The sequence below is a fragment of the Papio anubis genome, chromosome 3, assembly GCF_008728515.1.
Source record: "Papio anubis isolate 15944 chromosome 3, Panubis1.0, whole genome shotgun sequence".
Classification (NCBI taxonomy): Eukaryota; Metazoa; Chordata; class Mammalia; order Primates; family Cercopithecidae; genus Papio; species Papio anubis.
In genome coordinates, this window is record NC_044978.1 from 81,372,006 (window position 1) to 81,396,421 (window position 24,416).

General features: G+C 40.6%; 1 protein-coding gene across 3 annotated transcripts in view; it reads left to right on the plus strand.

Moving 5' to 3' along the window:
* Positions 1-676: 676 nt before the first annotated feature.
* Positions 677-24,416, plus strand: part of PAPSS1 (3'-phosphoadenosine 5'-phosphosulfate synthase 1) — a 103,568-nt gene continuing 79,828 nt past the window's right edge. For 2 of the 3 annotated variants that reach the window (XM_003899065.4, XM_009207320.3), the window contains exons 1-2: positions 677-980; positions 20,155-20,269. In XM_003899065.4, coding sequence (XP_003899114.1) covers positions 753-980; positions 20,155-20,269 — 343 coding nt within the window. In that variant the 5' untranslated portion in view covers positions 677-752. Of the gene's footprint in view, positions 981-1,043; positions 1,253-20,154; positions 20,270-24,416 lie in introns of those variants that run through there. The other variant, XM_009207322.4, reaches the window with a different exon arrangement.

The window sequence follows — 24,416 nt, forward strand, 5'->3', positions numbered from 1 at the left end:
GGCGGATCACGAGGTCAGGAATTCGAGACCAGCCTGGCCAACATGGTGAAACACCGTCTCTACTAAAAATACAAAAACTAGCTGGGCGTGGTGGCGCACGCCTGTAGTCCCAGCTACTCGGGAGGCTGAGGCAGGAGAATCGCTTGAATCTGGGAGGCAGAGGTTGCAGTAAGCCGAGATCCTACCACTGCCCTCCAGCCTGGGCGACAGTGCAAGACTCCGTTTCAAAAAAACAAACAAACAAAAAACGTGTCTTGAGAAGAATTTTAAAGTGAAGCGTTAAAATGTGGAGAATGAGCTGTTCAGTAAATCAATTCTTCCCTTTGCAAAGCTGTAAAACATTTAAAACATCTGGCCAGGGTGACAGGGGCACAGAACGGGCGGACAGGAGGCCGTCAGCCAGCCTGTGGAGGGGTAGCCAAAGGGGCAGGAGCCCGCGTCAGCATCCTCCCAACCAGCCTCTGCTGAGTGAGTGCGGCGCGTGGCGAGCCGCGCACTCCCCATGCCGCTCTCCTGGCTGCTGGTACTCGCTCTTAGAGCTCTGCGCTAGCTCAGAGATAGGCTGGGAGCCGCACAGGTGCGTGAAGTTTCACTACTGCATCCCAGTCCCCGCCCTTTCATCGGGATCTGGAAGGAGGAGCGCCGTGCGCGAGCGCTGAAGCTCCGCCCCCAGCTTCTACCTCCGGTTCTATCCCGGCGCTTCGCCCTTCCCCGCAGACCTCTGCCCCGGACCCATTTCCGAGGCGCGCCGCATGCGCCGCGCAACCCAGGCCACGAGCACGGGCGCGTGCGCACGTCAGCGCGCGCCCGCCCCGACGCGAGGAGGCCCCGCCCTCCAGCCCCGCCCCGCTCGCTGGCCTGCCGCCTTCTGCTACCCTCCTGGCGCAGAGAACCCCGGCTGCCCAGCGAGCTCCGCGGTCATGGAGATCCCCGGGAGCCTGTGCAAGAAAGTCAAGCTGAGCAATAACGCGCAGAACTGGGTAAGTGAGGGAGGAGGGCGAGACGGCGAGGAGCGGAGAGGCTGTGGGAGCAGCTCATTACGGAGCCGCCGCCTCTCTCTCGCCTCCTCCGCATCCTTCCAGGAGCGCGGAGGTGGGTGCCGGGACCGCGGCGCCTCCGACTGGGGCCGTGAGTGGTTGTGAGGCAGAGGGGCCCGGCGCAGGGTGGGGGTCTCGCCCTGGCTTGGCGCAGCGTGCTGTCCGGGCCACCGTTCTTGGGAAGAACGCCTCCCCTCCCCAGCGCCTGCACTCAGGTAAGACCCCCAGGAAAATCCTTCACACGTGAGCTGGCGGCTGCTGAAATCTCCGGGCGCTGAAACCTGCAGCTGCAGAAAGTGGAGCTTCCTGCATCCCTTGGAGTGGCCTGAAGATCTGCAGAGGAGGCGGAGGCGGGCGCCTTCGACGCGTTCTTGGTTTTTCTTGGCTTTGCCAGTGCGGTTGGCCCAGGTTTGGGTCCATCTCCATGTCTTTCCATTTCTGAGTTTCAGTGTGAAGGGAGAGTACCCAACAATGTGGTCATTCATGGGTTGAGACTGCCCTGAACTGAGGTTCTTTGTGTCTCTGTGTTAAATCGGAATGTTTAACAAGTAGGAGGGTTTAAGACTCCCTTCCTGGTGACAGTCAGGTGTGGGACCAGTCCTTTATAACGTTTAGTAACGACTGCCAGTTGACTTTGTAAAGTGCTGTGTCCTCATAACGTTGCTTACTTCCTTAATTTCTCTGTGATGAGAAACAGCCTTATCTTTCTTTGTAAGTGTGGAGCAGGGGAGGACCCATCTTTGGAGTCTGGAAAGGAACTGGTTTTAGGTTTAGATGGAAATGTAATTTCACAGTCCAATGAAATAATGAGGTTTAAATGCAATGTCTCCCAAAACGTTACTTGCCCTTGATGAATCAGAGGAAAAAAAAAAGCAATTTCAGGCAAATGTTCTTTGGAAGTCATTAATTTACCACATCTGTTGTTATTGTTATCAAGAATTGTCTGCTGGTTCCTCTCTCCTTTTATTTAACTCTATAGATGGTAAGGAGGGGAAGGAGATTTAAAAGATGAATTAGAACCGTGGAAAGAGCACTGGACTCCTGGCCTGGTCTCTCTTCCCAGCTTTGCCATTTACTGACTGTGTGATCTTGAAGAAAGTCACTACTTATTCGAACCTCAGTTGACTTAAGGGTATAACAGTATGTACTTCAACGGGATTGTTCTGATGAACAAAGAAGACGGATCATGAATTTGAAAGTGCAGTGAAACCACTGCCTTGAAACTGAGACTCAGTTTCGCTCCTGTTACCTTAAGGTGTTTCATGGTTAGGGAAATAAGGTTGACTAACTTGGGGTATTTACAGATAATTTCTGTTACATTGTCCATTTATTTACTCATTTATTTATTAACATTTGCCACATGGTGCGTATTCTATGTAGAGACTTGTGCTAGACATGTGGTGAAAAATGTGGGACTTAAACTGCTTGCCTTCTGGTAGTTCATGGTCTGTGTTGGGGTTGTGACATTTGCCAACTGGTGACTATGTCTTTGTGGTCCACAGTGAGTGGCGTAAGACAGAAGTTTTATTGCAATTTAGAGGAGAGATTAGTTTCGCCTGGGCGTTTTGGGAGGGTTTATGGAGGAGCTCAGATTTCTGAGTCAGAGGGGAACTTCGTGGAGAAGTGTTGGGAATAAAAATTACAATTTTTTTACTCCAGGAACATTGACGAAACTTGTTTGACTGCTCTGGAGAGTTTTTGTTGGGAAGTGGAGGTAAGGTTGAATAGGGAGGCTGGGGCTACGTGATGCTCTTATGTTTGGCTGCAGAGAAGACTTAATTCCATGGGAGATTTTTGATGGGGCTAGAATTTTAAATTTTCTGATCCTTGTAAATTTTTTCTCTCCCTCGTGAAACACCCGTCGTCTCTCCCTCTCTCATACTTAAATCAGCTTAATAGGCACAAGTGTGAAGAACCCATACACCTTTAAAATTCCTATCACAGGATAAAATTGGTAATCCAGGAAGAATGTTCTGCTGAAGAAGTCTAGACCCGGTAGGACCCAGATGGGGAAGCCCTGGAGACCAGACAAGGTTATAGTAAGGTTTAAATGAATTAATAGATTTGAAGCCTGCCTGGCACATGAGCACTATGTATGTTCTTGTTAATTCATCCAGTGTGAGGGGCTGAAGGGCTGGGGTAAGGTGGCAGTGGAACTAGAGGAGTAGCTGCATTAAAAACATTTAAGGAAGAGTAGAGAGGACCGACTAGATATAGGAGATGAAAAAGGGAGAAATGTTTTTTTTTTTTTTTTTTTTTTGAGACGGAGTCTTGCTCTGTCGCCCAAGCTGGAGTGCAGTGGCACGATCCTGGCTCACTGCAAGCTCCGCCTCCTGAGTTCACGCCATTCTCCTGCCCCAGCCTCCCGAGTAGCTGGGACTACAGGCGCCCGCCACCGCGCCCGGCTCATTTTTTGTATTTTTAGTAGAGACGGGGTTTCACCGTGGTCTCGATCTCCTGACCTTGTGATCCGCCCGCCTCGGCCTCCCAAAGTGCTGGGATTACAAGCGTGAGCCACCGCGCCCGGCCTAAAAGGGAGAAATGTTAAAAGATGAACCTGAAGTTTTGGTCTGGGAAGTGGGGAGAAAGGTTGTTACCTGTGTGGAAATGGGGAAGTAGGTTGGGCATGGGGGTAAGGGTGATATTAGTTAAACACAAAGGAGAGTTTAGTGTGTGCCAGGAACGGTTTGAAATGTTTTACCTATACTAACCCGTTGAGTTTTTGTTACATTTCTGAGGGTGAATATCATGAGAGAGTGATTAAAAGCTGGACCGTGGAGCTGACTGCCTGGGCTGACATCTGGACTCCACTATTTATTAACTATGTAACTTTTGGCTGGTCACTTAATTTCTCTGTGCCTCTGTGTGCTCATCTATAAAATGAAAATGATAGCCTCACAGAGATATTGTGGCAATTAGACTTAGCTCTTACTATTATCATCCTCTATTACAATTAGTATTTCCATTTTATAGATGACAAAACTGAGGCACAGAGGTGTCATGGAGCTTGTTAGTGGTGGGCCCATTTTAAACCTATTGCATTTGAGGGACAGCCTTAGTAGAGATAGTTTTAGAGGAAATATGAGCCATGTGTATAATTCAGCATTTACTAGATACCACATTAAAAAGTATAAAGTAACAGGTGAAATAAATTTCAGTAATATGTTTAATCTACTGTATCCCAAATACTATCATTTCAGTATGTTTTTCAATGTTAGTGTAAGTACAACACTATCATAATTAATAAAAAGTTATAAAAGTATGGAGTTTCTTTTTTTTTACAGTTAGTACACATTTCACTTCATACTATCCACATTTCAAATAGTAGGGACATGTGGATAACATAGTTACAGAAATGAGTTGTGCTGAGGTTGGAAGTAAAGGTTTCATGGTTAAATTTGAGTTAAAGAGTATTAGGAAAATAAATGGTGAGACCAAATATTAAGCTTTGGGTAATAGCTCCTGTTAAGGATTAGGTAAAGGAAATGTACTCATGGGAGACAATAGACAAAGAGATGGGAAAATGTAGTCTTTCAGCTCTGGGAAACGGTTAGAATTATAGAAAGTTAAAGTTGTCCATATACCTGTGGGAATAGTGAAGAAAAACCAAGAAATTGACTTACTCTTGGAGCTGCCTCTTACTTCAGTCTGATAAAGCATCAGATATAATGAATATCATTTTCTATCCAATTGAATCTTTCTCCAGTGGGACCAGTTTTCATCTGCCCTTGGGGATGTGTTAGTTGGACTGAGGGAAGTTTGGGACACTCAGTTCAGGCCCAGATGTCATTTACCCATTTTGTAGAATCATATTGGGCTGAGTCCCTTGTTGGATCTGCCTTACAGTGGAGTAGGGTGCTAAGAGATGTTTTTGAAACCGGGCACGACATTAAGAAGCATATACAGTCTCTCTCTGGTTTGCTTTTCCATTCCCCTCTTACAACTCCCTGAATTTCCATAGCTCCAGCCCAACTTTCCATCCTATATCATACATCCTCATGGTTTTACACAAGCCTTTCCTTCTCCCTGGGATGCCTGTTACCCTTTATCAGGGGCTGAAATGTTAACAGCCTTGGACCATTTTACCTTAACTGTGTGAAATGTGTGGCCCTCATAGATACATATATTCACTTGCTCATGGGCTGAATTGTTTGTGCTCTTCTGCATTATGTTGCGTTCTCTCTGCTAATATGTATCTTGTAATCATATTTCATTATAGATGTTTTGTATCTATACCAAACTTTTCCTGATATAACAGAATTGGGGATAAGGAGCAGGATGCAAAGTAGCTCGGTAGCTCTGATATTGAAATCCTTAGATAATTCATTAGTATCTTAAAAAAGCTTAAGTAAGAGAATAAGCTCCGTATGTGGGAGGATTCAGATTACAGTTTTGTCACTTACCATCTGGGTGATCTTGGGAACATTATTTAACCCCTCCATCTCTCAATATCCTCGTCTGTAAGACATAATAAAACATACCTCACAGTGAGGCTAATGGTGCATACCATGTGGGATTATAGTGAGGTTTAAAGAAGTTAATATATTTATAAAACTATGGTTCCTGGCACATGAGTACTATTCTTGTTCTTATTATTTATTAGTTCATCAAATATTTAACATTTACTTTGTGCCTTTGTTCCAGGTCCTGAGGATGCAGTGGTAAAAAGACAGAGAAGGGTCCTGTTTTGTGGATATTACGTTCTACCTGAGAGAGAGTTAATTAAACCAAATAAATGAATGAAGTAATTCCCCCTTTTACCAATTCTATCTTTCCCAAACAGCTTGTCTCCTTATATGTGGATCTTTTTCATAGAAGGCCAGCAGCCCCTTGTGGATTTAGCTGAACACTCAGATGATACAAAAATGAAATAAGGACACCGAAGTGGAACACACAGCCAAACAAGAGGCCAATATACTTGTCCTTCAGAGGATTTGCCTGGGTGTGGTCAGGGGCAGGCATTGGTCTTTTATTTCCCCCACTCCCAGGTTTAACAGAGAATTATCTTTCTACCCTGGCAAGATGATACTAAAAAATTGCCTGATGAAAAGGGAAACTTAAACTTCTACCAACAACAGCAATAAGACGAATGATAGTAAGGTCTAGATCTGTGTTGTCCAGTTCACGATCCACTTGTGGCAATTGAAATTTAATGAACATTAAGTAAGTAAAAAATTCCGTTTGTTAGTTGCAATAACCACATTTCAAGAGCTGCATATGTGGTTAGTGGCCACAGGAATTGGACAGCGCAGTATAGAACATTTTCATCATCTCAGGAAGCTCTGTTGGACAGTACAGATCTAGATGAAGCTTTGTGATGGCTGCCAGTTTTTTTTTCTACTTATCTGTGTGTTTATGTATTAGGGTATTTTTACTCTGTTCCCAAGAACGGGTAATTTCTAGAGTCAGTGGCTACTTTGAAATTTTAGTTTTGGGCGGTTTTGCACCTTGGCTTCTGGTAACGTGTCCAGCAGTATTAGCCTCCCCTTAGTGTAGTTGCTTCTTCAGATTTGAAATGTCAATATACTTCCCAGCCTAGGTGTGTTACATTGAATTTTGAGGAGTAGTTCTCTACTTTAGTGGTTCTCAATCATGTGAGATTTTACCAGCCCTAGGGGGCATTTGGCAGTTCTGGAGACATTTTTGGTTATTCTACTTGTGTATGGAGGGGGATAATTCTTCTAACATCTATTGGAAAAGATTTCTTAAAAAACCTAAATGTCTAAATTCTTAAATCTGAAATGCAAATGTAAAATCCAATTAAAAAATCCAATTGATGTGGTCTTTTTTCCCCCCATCAGCCTGGAAGTTGCCATTTCTTACTCTGAGATGGATTGGTTACTCATAGCATACCAATAACAAGACAGGAAAACCCCAATCCTGAATTGTTTTGAAATCAGATTAAGTAATTAGTTCAAATAAAGGGAATGACTTTTCTTTTTGGTATTCATTTAAGTGATAGTAAAGAGAATGTTCTCAGGGAGACTATTGCAGTGGCTAGAGAGACATCTGCAATGGAGTTTTGCTGTAGGGGAGAAAGATTGGGCTCAGTTCCAAACACAATGAGGAAAAGTGGGAATTTATGGTGAGGGAGCGGTATGGGGGTCAGTGGATGGAAAATTACTAAGAGAGGAAACATTAAGAATTAGGGAGTATTCTGAGTAAAACGATTTAACAGGGTTCTTGCTGAAGGCAGGCAGGCCAAGGTGATCAGGCATCATCTGGGGGATGGTGCAGCTTGAGTTCGGTCAGCTATCAAGGATGGGGGATTTCTGCTAAAATTTGACTCTTGAAGACATGCCCAAGGATAGGGGCCCAGTTGAAAAAGGGTTCAGAAGGAGCCTGCCTAGTTTGATCAAGGAGAGAAATCTTGCCAGTGATAATCGTTTCTGTGACATATCTTTTCCTAAAGACACAGTTAAATTTTAACTGAATAATGATGGTAGAAATACCAGACATTGTGTAGAGAAATTCAGTGTCTGTCTTTGGATGAATGCAGCCATTGCGCAGGCTGTTTTCTCTTGTTGTTCTCTCTAGTTATGTTGATGCTTGCAGACCTTCCCTCTGCTTTTGTCTTTCATATTTTTTTTTCTTTTTTTCTTTTTGTTTGAGACAGTCTTGCTCTGTTGCCAGACTAGAGTGTGGTGGTGCGACCTTGGCTCACTGTAACCTCCACCTCACTGGTTCAAGTGATTCTCCTGCCTCAGCCTCCTGAGTAGCTGGGACTACAGGTGTGTACCACCATGCCAAACTAGTTTTTGTATTTTTAGTAGAGACGAGATTTTACCATGTTGGTCAGGATGGTCTTGATCTCTTGACCTCGTGATCTGCCTGCCTCAGCCTCCGAAAGTGCTGGGATTATCACTGTGCCCGACCTGTCTTTCATATTTTTAAGTGTACAATTCAGTGGTTTTTAGTATAGCCAGAGTTGTACAGCCATCACCAGAATCTAATTTTAGAATATTTACATATCCCCAAAAAGAAACCTTATACCCATTAGTAGTCGTTCCCCAGGCTCTACATTTTCTCCTAGCCCCTGACAACCAATAATGTACTTTCTGTCTCTATGGATTATGCTGTTGTGGGCTTTCCTAGAAATGAAATTATATAATCTATGGCCTTTTGTATCTGGCTTTTGTCACCTCAGATAATGTTTTCAAGCTTCATCCGTGTTACAACATGTATCAACCAGCCTTACCAAGATGGTGAAACCTCGTCTCTACTAAAAATACAAAAAAAATTTGCCATGCATGGTAGCATGCACCTGTAATCCCAGCTACTCGGGAGGCTGAAGCAGGAGAATCACTTGAACTAGGAGGTGAAGGTTGGACTGAGCTAAGATCACGCCACTGCACTCCATCCTGGGCAACAGAGCAAGACACCTATTTTTTTTTTTTAAATAGTTCATTCAATATATGGTTGAAGAAAATCCCGTTGTATGGATAATAATACATCTTTTTTTTTTTCCCGCCCCGAGATGGAGTCTCGCTCTGTCGCCTGGCTGGAGTGCAGTGGCACAATCTCGGCTCACTGCAGCCTTCGCATCCCTGGTTCAAGCTCTTCTCCTGCCTCAGCCTTCCGGGTAGCTGGGATTAAAGGCACGTGCCACCATGCCCGGCTAATTTTTACATTTTGAGTAGAGACAGGGTTTCACAATGTTGGCCAGGATGGTCTCCATCTCCTGACCTCATGATCCACCTGCTTCCGCCTCCCAAAGTGCTGGGATTACAGGCGTGAGCCACCACGCCCGGCCACATCTTCTTTATTCATCAGTTGGTGGACATTTAGGTTGTTCCTACTTTTTGGCTTTCATGAATAAATACTATGAACATTTGTGTATAAGTTTTTGTGGATACTTTTATGTGGTTTTAATAGTTAATTTCAACCTTTGAGGTGGACATTAGTGTATTTTGGTTCCCCAGTCTCTGAACCTCCCTTGTATGTGTGGTGAATGCCTCACTGTGTTTGTGGTAGGAGACACGGTCTGTTATAGATTAGTGATTTCTTTATTTACCTATGTGTAACTAGTTCCTTTTACGAAATGTTTTTGTTTTTGTTTTGTTGTGTCCTGAGTGTCTAGAAAGGATCAAACAACAAATAATGAATGAACAGATAGTCCCAGGCCCATTCTGACTTCTAGGAGTGTCTTAGGGCCAAAATTCCCAGCTGAAGGTAATGGAATGGAGGGCCTTTCCATTAAAGGTACGGATATAAAAACCTATTACATATTTAAAAGTTCTTTAATCTTCAACAGAATAGTTGGAGAGCCGTAATGTGTATGCAGAGTGTATGCATGACAGATGGTAGTGATGAGATAAACATGCTAGTAACTCAGTCCTGATTCAGGAGGTCTGTAGTAGGGCCTGAGATTTGCTTCCTAACAAGCAGCCAGGCCATGCCAGTGTTGCCATGCAACATATTTTGTAGTAGCAAAGTTTTAAGAGTAGCCTTTTCAAGTTGTTTTCTCAACATCCTCCAGGGTTGTAGGATCTTCACTTGCTTTTTATCATTGACTTATTAATATTTACAAGATTAATTTCAGTTATCAGTTAATTCTGTGAACTAAAGGTTTTAATTATCAAGAACTCTGTGAACTAAAGATTTCTTTTCATTGTATTCTACAGTCTCTTATCCATATTGTTACTATCTCTTCAGTTTTATCCATATTGTGTCTTGGGACATAAAAGAAAGGTACCTGTTGCCATTTCAGGGATTTCTCATTGGAGTAATACACTGTTTAGCAGTTAGTTTAGGGTGGGTGGTAGGATGGATGAAAGATGTTGAAGTCCAGAGTTATGCTTAGTATTTGGTATATGCTTTGTGTCTTTATAAATTTCGCTTAAAAATGCACAATTCTTTATAAAATCATGAAAAATTCACAAAATCTGAAATTCTCTAAATAGCATCACAGAGAAGTTGATTTTCCTTATAGGCAAGTGGATAAAATAACAAAATGGCCATGTGGAAATTAGGATGTGTCAAAAAGGGCCACTTGTGTGGTTGACGAGGACAGAAGTTTGTAGTATGTACAGAAAATGCATACTACAAATATCAGAGGCCATGCAATGTTAGCCTAGTGACAGGACTGTTAGTCATTTAGTTCTAAATGTAGAAAGTATTAAATGGTCTTGGAAAGAATTGTTCCATTTCTGCTAGATTTAAGGTTTCCAAGTATCAGTCATCATTTCATTTGCAAGATACACAGAGAAAACAAACCATACTTTAAATGTCTTGTATCTAACATTTATGAGTACTAACTAGAAACAAAGGAGGTTGGGCATTCTGGAAAATATGGATAATTGTAACTCACTGTAAAGAACATGGCTGTGCTTTGGTCAAGGATAGGCCGAGGTAAACATCCAGAATGACTCAGCGAGTCTACAGCGCAGGTGTTTAACTCCACTTGTTATCACAGTCGTGTAGCCGTGCCATAATAAGACTCATCATTTGGCTCTAAGCCACTGTTGTCTGTAAAAGGTATAAGTGCCCTACTGACATTGTATGGGTGCACTTGCCCCCAGAGAAGGAGAGAGAGCACTGGAGCTGTCCATCTTTGCAGATGGATAGGAGTGAGCCAGGACACAGCTCGGCTCGCTCACACCCAGAGAGAGAGAGAGATTTAAGATGCTGACCCTGAAGGGAGAGCTGGCCGCATAGCTGTGTGTGGGAGCTGCTGGAATAAGCAGTCGAGACAAGGCAAACAGTGTGAGAGAGCTAATGTGAGTGGGCTGCTGATGAGAGAGCTGCTGAATAAAACTACCTTCCACCTCCCTATGCCCCTGAGTGTTCTGTTAGCTATGTGCTCATCCACTTACTCCCTTTGGACCTCAGCATGAACTGGAACCTGACCCCAAGCAGGACACTCATAGTCCTTGACCTACTTTCCTGAGGAAGTAAAAATATATAGGCACAAGAAGATACCTGAATGTATTAATGGTACATAAATAACAAAAGAATGATATGGGCAGTAAATGTTACAGGGACTTCCTAGGTACACATACTTACACCGAGCCAGATTATATATATATATACACACACACACACATATTTATGTGTGTATATGTATATGTATATATGTGTGTATATATACGTGTGTGTATATATATATTTCTACAAAGCACCCAGACTATGAAGCAGTAAGCTTGGTTTCTCCTGTGTGTGGAAACTAGGGCACAGAAGACTCAGTATAGAAATATACTTTTTTAAAAAAATTCCAACCCAGGGAGCCAAGAATAGAAATTTAGAGGTGAAAGGAACTCAGTCACTCTCAACCCTTAATGAGTCATTAATGTCATGTTTCCTCAGCAGAATTATAGAAAGGATTTGGCTGAAGTGGATGCAGAAGGAAGGAAAGGGGAAGTAGAAGTAGAAGTGCCATGCAGAGTCTATAAATTCAGTCATAAGTCTACCACTTTGCAATTCTGTAACCACCCAATGTGTTTCTTTTGCCTGCTGCCCACAGGCAAATTTATCAAGACAGGGTAATTTCAGTAGAGAAAGAGTTTAATTCATGCAGAGCCAGCTGAACAGAAGACTTTTATTATTGGACAAATCAGCCTCTCTCAAAATTTGGAGGCCAGGGTTTGTTAAGGATAGTTTGGTTGGCAAGGGAATGGGTGCAGCTAATTCGTTGGGGATGTAATCATAGGGTTGTGGAAAATAGTCCTACTGTGTTAAGTCCGCTTCTGGGTGGGAGCACACAGGTGGTTGGTAGGTCCAGGTGGAGCCATTGGTAGTCAGAAATGCAAAAACCTGAAAAGACATCTCAAAAGGCCAATCTTAGATTCTACAGTAGTGATGTTATCTGCAGGAGTAACTGGGGAAGTTGAAAATCTTGTGACTTCTGAAACAGTGACTGGTAATCATTTATGTTTACACGTTAGGAGAATTCAGGCTCCTCTCATCTCCTAACCTGGTGGTCTTTTATTAGCTTTAAAAGATGGTTTACTTTTGGGGAAGTACTATTATCATTTAAACTAAAAACTAAATTTCTCCCAAAGTTAGCTTGGCCCAAACCCAGCAATACCTAAGGGCAGTTTGGAGGTTCAAGGCAAGATGGGGGTTGGTTAGATCAGGTCTTTTTCACTGTTACAATTTTCTCTCAATTTTTCAAAGGCTGTTTCAATTCCGGTAGTTTTATAAAAGTGCTGTTTGATTTACTCTGAAAAACTGGAAGGTAGGACAATGTGGCAATTTTTTAAAGTTTATTTTTTAATATGAAAAATACCGTTAAAAACTTTAGCCAAATTAAATTTAAAAGAGTTTGAGCAAAGAATGATTTGTGAATTAGGCAGCCTTCTGAGTTGGTGCGGCTGCATGGTGGAAGATTTATGGACAGAAGGAGGAAAGTGGTGTACAGAAAATGGAAGTGAGGTCCAGAAACAACTGGATTGGTTATAGCTCAGCATTTGGCTTATTTGAACATGCTTTGAACAATTGGCCACATTTGATTGGCCAAAACTCAGTGATTGGCGCAAGTGTGGCTACAGTCTGTTTATTATCTCCAGCTAGGTTACAGTTTACTACATATGGAGAAACCTTTGGGCTGAACTTAAAATATGTAAAGAGGAAGCGTTAGCTTTAACTTGATTTAACAACATCAAACATACGTAAACAAAAAAATCTCCTTATATCCAGAGTACTACGTTTGCTGCCAGAATCTTTTTAAATGTAGGAGGCAAGAAACTGAGGGAGCATTCTTTTTAGAGATTAAAACAGACGGTCTCTACTTATCCTGTCTGTATTTTTTCTCAACCATATTCTCAGCAGTTATAGTTTGACAGATAATTTTTATACATTCTAGCTTGATTTGATAAGAAAAGCAGAAGATATTTTACAGGACCAAAATCAATTAAAATTCATTTAGATACATGTTTCTTCTTGTCTAAAGAGCAAAGTAACTTGGAAAAATCCTCAAACAAAACGACCAAACCAAACAAGTTCTACCAGTATAGGCAGCAAAATGTGTATAGCACCTTCCTCAATTCCCTTTTAGCAGAGACCTTAGCTCCCTTTTCCTCCTTAGCCAGTATTGATGGGAGCTAAAACTAAAGAGGTGCCACTGCTTCTCAAGATATACAAATGTCTACTTCTGAAGCCCTTTTTTTTAAGTTCTTGGAAGTGTAGAACTGGTAAGTTGTATTTGCTTCATCAGTTTATTGAAAAGAAATGAATCTAGAGACTCATATTACAGTTTTTTGTAAGCGATTATTAAATATGTAAAAGTATTTTATTGGAAATAAAGTATTAATAATTGTATAAATAATTATTGTTAATGTGATGAGTAGATGGAAAGGGGTGCAGCTTTTGTGGCATACCTATTGAAAGAATTGTCAAATTATCCCTTTGGTCCCAGAGGATTTTTTAGGCACTGGTAATGATAATAAGATTCAGATGTGTGGGAGATGGCATTCCTGCTGTACAGGATTGTGAAGGGGAAGATAGGAAAAGAGACCCTTAATCTCATGGAAGTTGAAGATTTGGATAGAAATTTAATTCCTTAAAAATCAAATCTGTGTTTTGGTGGAGGTCAGCAAAATGATAGAATGGGGCTTCCCAGTGCTTGTCTTCCCAAATAAACATTAATTGAACAACTATTCTTGCACAGAAATACCTTAATAAGAGCTAAGGAAGCCAGGTGAGAGATGACAGCACCTGCATGTAGCAGAGAAATCAGAAAAAACACATCGAAGAGAGTAGAAAGAACAGTTTTACATGATCTATATCACTGCCCCCAGCCTGCCACGTGAGGCAGCACAATGTGGAGAAAGACACCCTTTGCTTAGAGGAGGGAGAAGCAGTGAGCATAAGATTTTGTCTCGGAACCCAATACCAGGCCCACCCCAGTGAAACCCAGTGCCAGGCAGGTCCCCACAACCCCAGACTCCAGGCTTCTACCCATGGATTGAGCCTCCAAGCCTATGCTGGTACTAAGCAGGATTCTGCAGCCCCAGGTTCCAGCTCCTCCGACCCCCACCACCAGGCCAGACCCAATTGACTCAAGTTTTAGACTTGTCTTAGGGCCAGGCTGGCCCCAGTGTCCCTAGGCTCAGAGCTCCCTTTAGTACCAGGTTGGCTCCCGCAGGTAGGCACCTGTGGATACAGGCTCCAAGCTGTCCCAGCTTCAGGCCTTCTCCAGGTTTCAGACCAGCTGAGAGCCAGGTTGGCCCACACAGCCCTGGGTGTCAGGTCTGCCCCAATACAAGGCCATTCCCTGTGGCCCCACCCTCCAGGCCGGCTACTGCAACCCCATACTTGAGAGACCCAGGGTTTCAGTACCATCCCAATACATCTCAGCACTGGACCAGCCCCCATGGACCCAGGCTGTAGGACCATTTCTGTGGACCCAGGTTCCAGGCCAGCACCCACATGCCGAGCATCTAGGCCAGCCCCCATGGCTTCAGAGCAGGTCCTATGATTCTAGGTAGGCTTCAGACCAACCCCTGTAGACCTAGGCCTCCACATCTGCTCCAGCACCAGCTGAGCTCTGCCTACCTGCTGACCCAGATACCAGGCCAGCCTCCCAGAGGACTCCAGCAGCAAGCCTGCTTGTGCACCATGCCAGATGGCCTCCCCAAATTCTCTGGACAGGCTGACTGGTGAAGTGCTTCCCAGATGAAGCCAGCCTACAAAGACTGGAATAAGTTCCTATCTCTTCATTGTACAGATATTGGTATAAGACAACAAGAAATGTGAAAAAACAAGGAGACTTAATACTACCAAAAGTATCACTGACCTTTCAGTGGCTGACTCAAAAGAAATGGAGATACATGAACTGCCTGAAAAAGAATTAAAAAATAATTGTTTAAGGAAGCTAGCAAACCTCAATAAAATAGAAATAATTCAGTGTACTCTGGAAAACAGTAGATGAGCAAGGTGAGAAATTTAACAGATTGAAATTGTTTAAAAAATAAAAAATTATAAAGCTGAAAAATGTAATGAATAAAATGAAAAATACAATAGAGAGCATCCATAGAAGAACTGATCAAGCAAAGTAATCTGTACTTGAAGACAGATTCCTTACATAGAGGAGGAGAAAGCTTACAGGATTTATAGGACAGTATCAAAAGTACAAAAAGTCGAGGTATAGGAGTTCAAGGAGAAGAGAAAGACAAAGGGTTACAAAGCTTATTTAAATAAATAACAACAGAAAACTTTCCAAATCTGGGGAAAGGTATAAATAAGTACAGGAAGATCAAAAGTTCTAATCAGATTCAATCCAAACAAGACTATATCAGGACATATAGTTAAACTGTCAAAAATAAAAGAGGATTCTGAAAGCAGCTAGAGAAAAGAAGCAAATCACATATAAGGGAGTTCCAAAAATGCTAGCAGCAGACTTTTCAGCAGAAACTTTATAGTCCAGGAGAGAGTGGGGTGACATGTTCAAAGTGTTGAAGGAAAAAAACCTGGTCAACCAAGAATACTGTATTCAACAATGCTGTAATTCACAAAGAGAAACATAAAGACTTGCCCAGACAACGCTAAGGGAGTTCATCACTACCAGACATGTCTCAAAAGAAACATTAAAGGGAGTTCTCCAAGCTGAAATAAAAGGATGCTAATTAGTAACAAGAAAGTATAAAACTCACTGTTAAAAAGAAAATCCACAGTCAAGTTCGGAATTAATACTGTAATTGTCGTGTCAATAATTTATATCTCTAGTGTGAACATTAAAAGACTACTAACAATAGTGACAATAATTTGTTAAGGGATGTCTTCACTGTCGAGTTCTATCAGACGTTTAAAGAAGGATTAATGCCAGTCTGTATTAGTCTGTTTTCACACTGCTATAAAGAACTCCCTGAGACTGGGTAAATTATAAAGAAAACAGGTTTAATTGACTCACAGTTCTGCATGGCTGGGGAGGCCCCAGGAAACTTACAAACATGGCAGAAGGTGAAGAGGGAGCAGGGCACATCTTACATGGTGGCAGGAGAGAGAGAACAAGGGCGGAAGTGCCACACTTTTGAACTATCAAATCTTGTGAGAACTCACTATCATGAGAGCAGCATGGGAGGAAGCGCCCCCATGATCCAATCACCACCTACAATGTTGCTCCCTCCACACATGGAGATTACAGTTTGAGATGAGATTTGTGTGGGGACACATAGCCAAACCATATCACCATTTTTTTCTTAAACTCTTCCAAAAAACTGAAGAGGAAATACTTCCAAATTTATTTTATGAGGCCAACATTACCCTGATATCAAAGCCACAAAAAGACACTAGAAGAAAAGAAAATCACAGGCCAGCATCCCTGATGAACATAGATGCGGAAATCCTGAACACATAGTAGCAAACTGAATTATATGGCACATTAAAGGATCATTCCTTGTTACCAAGTGGGATTTATTTCAGGGATGCAAGGATGGTTCAACATAGGCAATTTTTTTTTTTTTTTTTTGAGATGGAGTTTTGCTTTTGTCACCCAAGCTGGAGTGCAATGGCATGATCTTGGCTCGCTGCAACCTCCACCTCCTGGGTTCAAGCAATTCTCCTGCCTCAGCCTTCTGAGTAGCTGGGACTACAGGCGCATGCCACCATGCCTGGCTAATTTTTGTATTTTTAGTAGAGATGGGGTTTCTCCACATTGACCTGGCTGGTCTCAAACTCCTGACCTCAGGTGATCCACCTGCCTCAGCCTCCAAAGTGCTTGGATTAGTGGTGTGAGCCACCATGCCTGGCTAACATATGCAAATTAATAAAGGTGATGCACCACACTAACAGAATGTAGAGCGACAAACCTATGATCATCTCAATAGATGCAGAAAAATTATTTGAAAGAATTCATTAACCTCTTATGATAAAAACTCAACAAATTAGGAAAAGAAGGAATGTACTTCAGTGCAGTAAGGACTATATATTTCAAGCCCACAACTGACGTCATACTCAATGGAAAAACAGAAAAAGTTGAAAGCTTTCCCTCTAAGATCAGGAACACAACAAGGGTGCCCACTCTTACCACTTCTATTCAGCATAGTACTGGAAGTCCTAGACAGAGCACTTAGACAAGAGAAATAAATAAAAGGCATCCAAATGGAAAAGTAGAAGTTAAATTGTTCCTGTTTGCAAATGACATGGTTTTAAATATGTGGAAAACCCTTAAGATTTCACCAAAAGACTGTTAGAATAAATAAATTCAGTGAAGACGCAGAATACAAAGTCAACATTAGAAAACCGGTAGTGTTTTTATATACTAACAATGAAGTACCTATAAAAGAAAGAAAACAATCTCATTTATAGTAGCTACCAGAAAAATAAAATACTTGGGAATACATTTAACCAAGGAAGTAAGATACCTGTATACTGAAAACTGTAAAACATTGATGAAAAAAATTGAAGACAGAAATAAATGGAAACATTATATGTGTTCATGGATTGAAAGAATTAATATTGTTAAAATGTCCATACTACTTAAAGGGATCTACAGATTCAATGCAATCCCTATAAAAAGTCCAAGGATTCTTCACAGAAATAGAAAAAGCAATTCTAAAATTTATATGGAAAGCAATTGTAAAAATCTTTATGGAACAAAAGATCCCAGATAACCAAAGCAATTGAGCAAAAATAACAAAGTGGGAGGCATTATTACATTACTTGACTTTAAAACATACTCTGAAGCGGTAGTAATCAAAACAGCATGATACAGTCGTAAAAACAGACATATAGAACAGAGCAGAAAGCCCAGATACAAGTATATGGATTTATATTTAATTGATTTTTGGCAAAGGTGCCAAGGATACATGATGGGGAGAGGACAGTCTCCAATAAATGGTGTTGGGAAAACTGGATATCTGCATGAAGAAGAATGAAGTTAGACCCTTATCTCACCTCATATTTAAAAAAAAAACTCAAAGTGAATTAAAGATTTACATGTAAGACCAGAAACTCTAAAATTGCTAGAGAAAAGTAGGGAAAAAGTTTTATGACACTAGTTTAGGCAGTGATTTTTTTTTTTTTTTTTTGGATATGACTCCAAAAGTACAGGCAACAAACATGAAAATAGACAGATGGGAGTACATCAAACTAAAAATCAGCTGTACAGCAAAGGAAGCAATCAACAGAGTGAAGAGACAACCTACAGAATGGGAGAATATATTTCCAAACCATACATCTGATGAGGGGTTAATATCCAGAATAGGAAGCCAAACAACTCAATGGCAAGAAAACAATGCAATTAAAAAATGGGCAAAGGATCTGAATAGACATTCCTAAAAAGAAGATAGACAAATAGCCAACATGTATACGAAAAAAGGCTCACCTTCTCTAATCATCGGCTCAACTTCTCTAATCATCAGGGAAGTGCAATTAAAACCACAATGAACTACCACCTCACACCTGTTAGAATGGCTATTATAAAAAAGACAAAAGTGTTGGTGACGATGTGAGAAAAGAAAATCCTAGTATGCTGTTGCAGGAATATTAGTATAGCCATTATGGAAATCAATATGGAGGTTCCTAAAAAAATTAGAAGTAGAACTACCATATGATCCAGCAATCCCAGTACTAGGTATATAATGAAAGGATGTGAAATCAGTATGTGGAGTAGATATTTGCATTCTCGTGTTACTTGCAAATTGCAGCACTATTTGCCATAGTTAAGATATGAAATCAGCCTAAGTGCTCATCAGTTGGTAAATGGATAAAAAAAGTGGTGTATTTACACAGTGGGATACTATTCAGTCTTGAAAATGATAAAAATCCTTTTGTTTATCACCACATGGATGACAAAATATTAAGTGAAATAAGCCAGGCACAGAAAGAGAAATACCATATGATCTCACTTACATGTGGAATCTGAAAAAGTTGAACCTGTAGAAGTAGAGAGTGAGTGGTGTTTATCAGGGACTGTGAGGTTTGGGGTGGAGTGGGGGTCGAGGAGGATGGTTGGAGGAGATGTTGATTAGATGGTACAAAATTTTATTTAGATACAAGGAATAAATTTGAAAGATCTATTGTATAACATGGTAATGATAATAACAATGTATTTCTGAAAATGCTGCTATGGACATGTATATACAAGTTTTATTTGGTCATATGTTTTCATTTCTTGTGAGTATAATGTAGGCATGGGATTGTTTGATCATATGATAACTCTATATTGAGCATTTTGAGGGGCTGTCATTTTCTAAAATGACTGTACTGTTTTATATTCCCAACATCCAATGTATGAGGATTCCAATATTTCCATATCCTCACCGGTACTTGTTATTATCTGTCTTTATTACAGCTATCCTAGTGGGTGTGAAGTGGTATCTTACTGTGGTTTTGGTTTGCATTTCCCTGGTGGCTAATGATGTTGAATATTATTTAAATAATGTGGCTTATTGACCATTTGTATATCTTTTTTGGAGGAAAGCCTGTTCAGATACTTTGAGGCCTGTGTAATTTTATGCTTTTTTTTTTTTTTTTTAAGCAGCTTTGGGAGAACATGAAGTTACAACCAGTGCATTCTACTTTATTCATGTCAGAAGTAGCTATCTCATGATACCCATAGGCATCTCTTTCACACTGTCTTTGGGAGTCTACTCAAATATCACCTTCTTAGCATTTCTTGATCGTCCTCTCTAAAGAGGCACTCTTTCCTCATCTCTGTTTGCTTTTTTACCCTATTTTATTTTTCTGCAGTGCACTTACCACTCTCTGATGTTGTAATTAAGTTTTATTGGTTTACGTTGTTCCCCAGTGGGATGTAGGCTAATTGAGGATAGTGGTCTTGTTTTGCTCACTTGGCATGCTAGTAGGGCCTCAGTAGATACTGTCTGAATGGATGAATGAATAAATGAATGTGGGAAAAGACTAGGCTCTGGAGTCTGCCACTCACTAGTTTTGGAATCTCGAGCAAGTTATTTACCGTTTCTCGGATTTAAAATCTTCATCTGTGAAACCTTAGTAGGAAGAGTACTTATGTCATTGGGTTGCTATGAGGATTAAATCAGTTGGCATGTGTAAAGCAGTAAACACTATGCCAGTACTCTAAGGAAAAAAAAAAACTGTTTTATATTTTTCTTTGCTTTTGGCATGTTGCATGGAGTTTTGTGTGTTTGCAAGGAATATGTGTTTGCCTTTTAAAGGACTCATGTAAACTAGAATTTTTTTTTTCTTTTTTTTCTAGGGAATGCAGAGAGCAACCAACGTCACCTACCAAGCCCATCATGTCAGCAGGAACAAGAGAGGTCAGGTGGTGGGGACCAGAGGTGGCTTTCGTGGTTGCACAGTTTGGCTAACAGGTATGGTCAAGAGAGATAAAGCAATTTATTTTAAAAATAGTGCATATAGGTGACCTTGGACTAGGCATAGGCATATTTAAATTTCGAGCTCTGTTCTTGTATTTGGAGCATCATGACGTATAACTGACATAGTTGCTTAATAACATTTCTTGTAATTTTTTTTGTTCTTTTATAGGATTGCTGTTAAATAAAGGTAAAAACCACAATGCACCTTAAAACTACTTTTTCATAGATACTACATTACATTCTACACACTTCTGAGTGCAAATAAGATCCAGATTCTGCTCTAAGAAGCTAACAGTGAAAACCGTATACGTCTTAGTTTATTTTATGCTGTTATAACAGAATACCAGAGACTGGGTAATTTATATGAATAGAAATTTATTTCTGATAGTTCTGGAGGCTGAGAAGTCCAAGATTGAGGGACTAGCATCTGGCGAGGGCCTTCTTGCTATGTCTGTAATATGGCAGAAGGAGTCACATGGTGAGAAAGAGCAAAAGATTGAATTCACAGCCTCAATCCCTTTTATAGATGGATTATTCCATTAATGAGGGTGGAGCCCTCATGACTTAAACACCTCCATTAGACCGCATCATTCAACACTGTTGCATTGAGGATTAAGTTTCCAACACGTGAACTCTGAGAGACACATTCAAACCATAGCATGGTATAACCAGAAAAAATGAGTGGTAAGAATTTTCACAAAGTGAATTTCTATTATTCAGCTTTTGTTTGGCCTTTGATTGTTTCTATTGTGTTGGTTTCCATAGAGTCTGTCCTTTGGTCTAGTCATAGCAGGCTGGTGAGTAACTGAATTGATACAGATTTTGAAGTAGCTTTAAAAATGATGGATGCTTTCACTTCTATGAATTATATTTAAAATTTTGATACATTTTGCCACATTGCCCACTAAAATTTTATCCCAATTTACTCTCCTACCAGCAGTATGGGAGGGTGTTTATTCCCCAGTGTCTTTGTCAACAATGGTTGTTACCAGTTCTTAAAAATTTGTGCTGATTGGCAAAAAAGTTACTGTTTTTTTCATCATGTTTCATTTTTAGACAGGTCTGTTTGTTTTTGTATGAAAGCAGATACACTCTCACATTCTTCCCATTTCTTCATTCTTAATTCCAGACAGTTGTTAAATTGTTACATTTTTATTGCCAAGGTTTATAGTACTTAATGGGTCAGTAGTTGGTAGCTCACCATTGGTTCTTTTACTATGACATGTTCACTCACAAGCTCTTTATTTGAATGGTCTTAATTGTCTGTATTTCCTTGTTAAATAATTTTTGCAAGGTGGCCTTCCATTAGGTTCTGAACTCCTGGAGGTTTTATGTTTGAGAAAGTCTGACTATCTTTTATGCCAACTTGGCTGGGTAAAATATGTATTTGGTTCATACTTTCTTGGTCTTGGAATTTTAAAAACAGTACTCTGTTGTCTTCTGGCATTAAATGTTTTTGAAGAAGTGTGAGTCTAATAAGCTTTTTCTTTTTAGGAGCTTTCCTTTTTTCATCTGGATGACTAAGGAATTATTTATTTCCCTGTAAAAATACAGGGAAATAGAGGCTTTTGTCTTTCTCAATTAGGTCCTTATCTGCAGTTGATTTTTGTGTATAGTGTGAGGTACAGATTCATTTTCGTTTTTTTCCATGTGACTGATCACTTGTCCCAAGAACATAGATTGATGAGGGTATCTTTTTTATCTGATCTGCAGTGTCTGCTCTGTTATCAGGTCTCCACTTACGTGTGGGCCCTCTACTCTGTCCCACTGATACATTTGTCTGTTCCTCTGTTAATGCCACATTTCTTAATTACTATATTTTTATAAGTCTTGAAATACAGTGGAGTAAGTCCTCTTACCTTGTTCTTCATCAGCAGTGTTGCCTTTTTTTTTCCATTGTGACTTCCTTTTTTTTTTCTTTTTTTCTGGCTGTTAGTGTTGTGTGAATCTTGTAATAGATTTAACCAATTCCCCAGAACTCTGTTGTTATTTAGTTTGGGATTGCATTGTATCTAAGGTTAATTTCGGGGGAAAATTGATCTTTAGAATATTGGGTACTCTTTCTCTTAAACATAGTATTTTCCATTTATTTCATCACTAATGATACTTATAAATAAAGCTTATCTGATTTTTTGGTACTTACTCTATGGTCTACTATGTAATAAGTTTTCAGTCATCACCTTGCCCTGACCCTATGCCTTCCTCAATTGGGACAGGATGGCTACAGTTGGCTGGAGTTGGTATTTCCCTTCCCCCAGGTCAGTTAGGTTCCAATAAAACCTCAGCAGTTTAGGCTTTGGTTAAATAGTTTCTCCTGAGTTCAGTCCTTGTTAAAAAAAATCTGGTGCTCTGGTATATTTCAGAATGGACGCACTTGGGGATTTTTCTTCAGTACTTACTGTGAGAACCTGATTGAGCTCCTGGAGGTGAAACTCTCAGTGTTGTGGGGACCTCCCTGTAACTAGGTTCCTTTGAAATTTTTAACTCTCAGACTTGTCCACACTGAGCCTTAATTCATTCCTCAATTATAGTTTAGGTTTTTCTGTGTGACCCTGGTTCCCACAGCACTTTTCCCCACAGTGAGTTTCTCCTCCAGTCAATCGTCACTCCCTGCATTTGCCTGTCTCCCCATTCATGGGGGCAGTGGTTTGCCCCTTGTCCTCCCCTCATTGACGGATCCAAGAAGAGTTATTCTGTTCAGGGTTTTACTTGTTCGGATGTAATGGTGACTTTCAAGCTCCTTCCATGTGGACCTGGAAAACTTGTAGTTTTCATAAACGTGTATTTGAAAAGAATATGTATTCCCCTGTTGTATGCAGTATTCTGTATAATAGATTAAACTTGTCAGTTGTGGTGTCAAATCTTCTGTAGCCTTCATATGTATATGTTTTTTGATAATGATGTTGGACATGGAAGTCAAGATTTGTTTTTTTCTTGCAATTCAGGTGCTTAACCTGGATCTGCCCAAGGTATTGAGTGATTTTTGTATACTGTTTTGCTAGACATGGTTCACTTTTTATCAGATTTTATTTTAGGGAAATTTTGTTGTTTTGTGTTTCTACATTGGTTGGTATGTTAACTTCCCAGGGCTCTCATAACAAATTAACCACAAAATGGGAGGGAGAAATTTATTCTCCCACAGTTCTAGAGGCTAGAAGTTTGAAATTAAGTTTGTGGTGAGGTTGATTCCTCTGGTAAGTGCTAAGGGAGAATCTGTTCTGTTCTCCTCTTAGCTTCTGCTGGTGGCTGGCAGTCCTTGGTGTGTGGACGGATCACTCCAATCTCTACTTTTGTCTTATAGCCTTGTAATAACACCAGCTGTTGGATTTAGGGTCCACCCTAATCCAGTATGACCTTCTCTTAATTTAACTTTGATTGTGTTTGTAAAGACTCTATTTTCAGATAAGGTCACCTTCTGAGGTTCTGGGTGGACATGAATATTTGGGGAACACTATTCAACCCAGTAGAACTGATTTCTATTCTTCAGGTATACCAGTTATCCGTATCTTAGATTTGGATTGCTTATCTTGTATTACCAATTTCCTCTGACTGCTCTGTTGACTGTAATTATTAACTGAAACTGTTTATGTCAGTAATTCAATTTCAACAGTGTTTATTCTTTGTTTCAAATTAAATATGCACTTAAAACATATAAATACACATGTAGGTATGAACAGACACGTTTATTATAATTTAGGTTGTTTTTGTTGTATAAAAGTTTAGAGTTTCAGATTTTTTTCCCCTGATACTTGGTGCTCAATTGGTGGTTAAAAACAATTCAGAAGAAATCAAGAACAGCCTCTTTCACCCAGCCACCGTCCCTTTGTTCCACTTACTGTTACTGTGTAACAATTTGCCTAAAACCCAGTGTTGTAAAACAATCGGCATTTAACTTTGCTTACCATTTTGAAGGTAAGGGATGTAAGAGGGCTCGGATAGGCAGCTTTGCTTAGGTCTTGCTTGGTTGTTGTCATGCTGGCCTGGGCCACAGCCATCTGAAGTTTCAGCTGGGCTGGATATCCAAGATGACTTACTCAGATGCTGCTGGTTGTCAGCTGGGAGGTTAGTGGGCTGAGACTGGCTGGTACACCTGCTTGGGATCACGTTAGCATAGTGGTCTCGAGGGATTGAGTCACTGGCA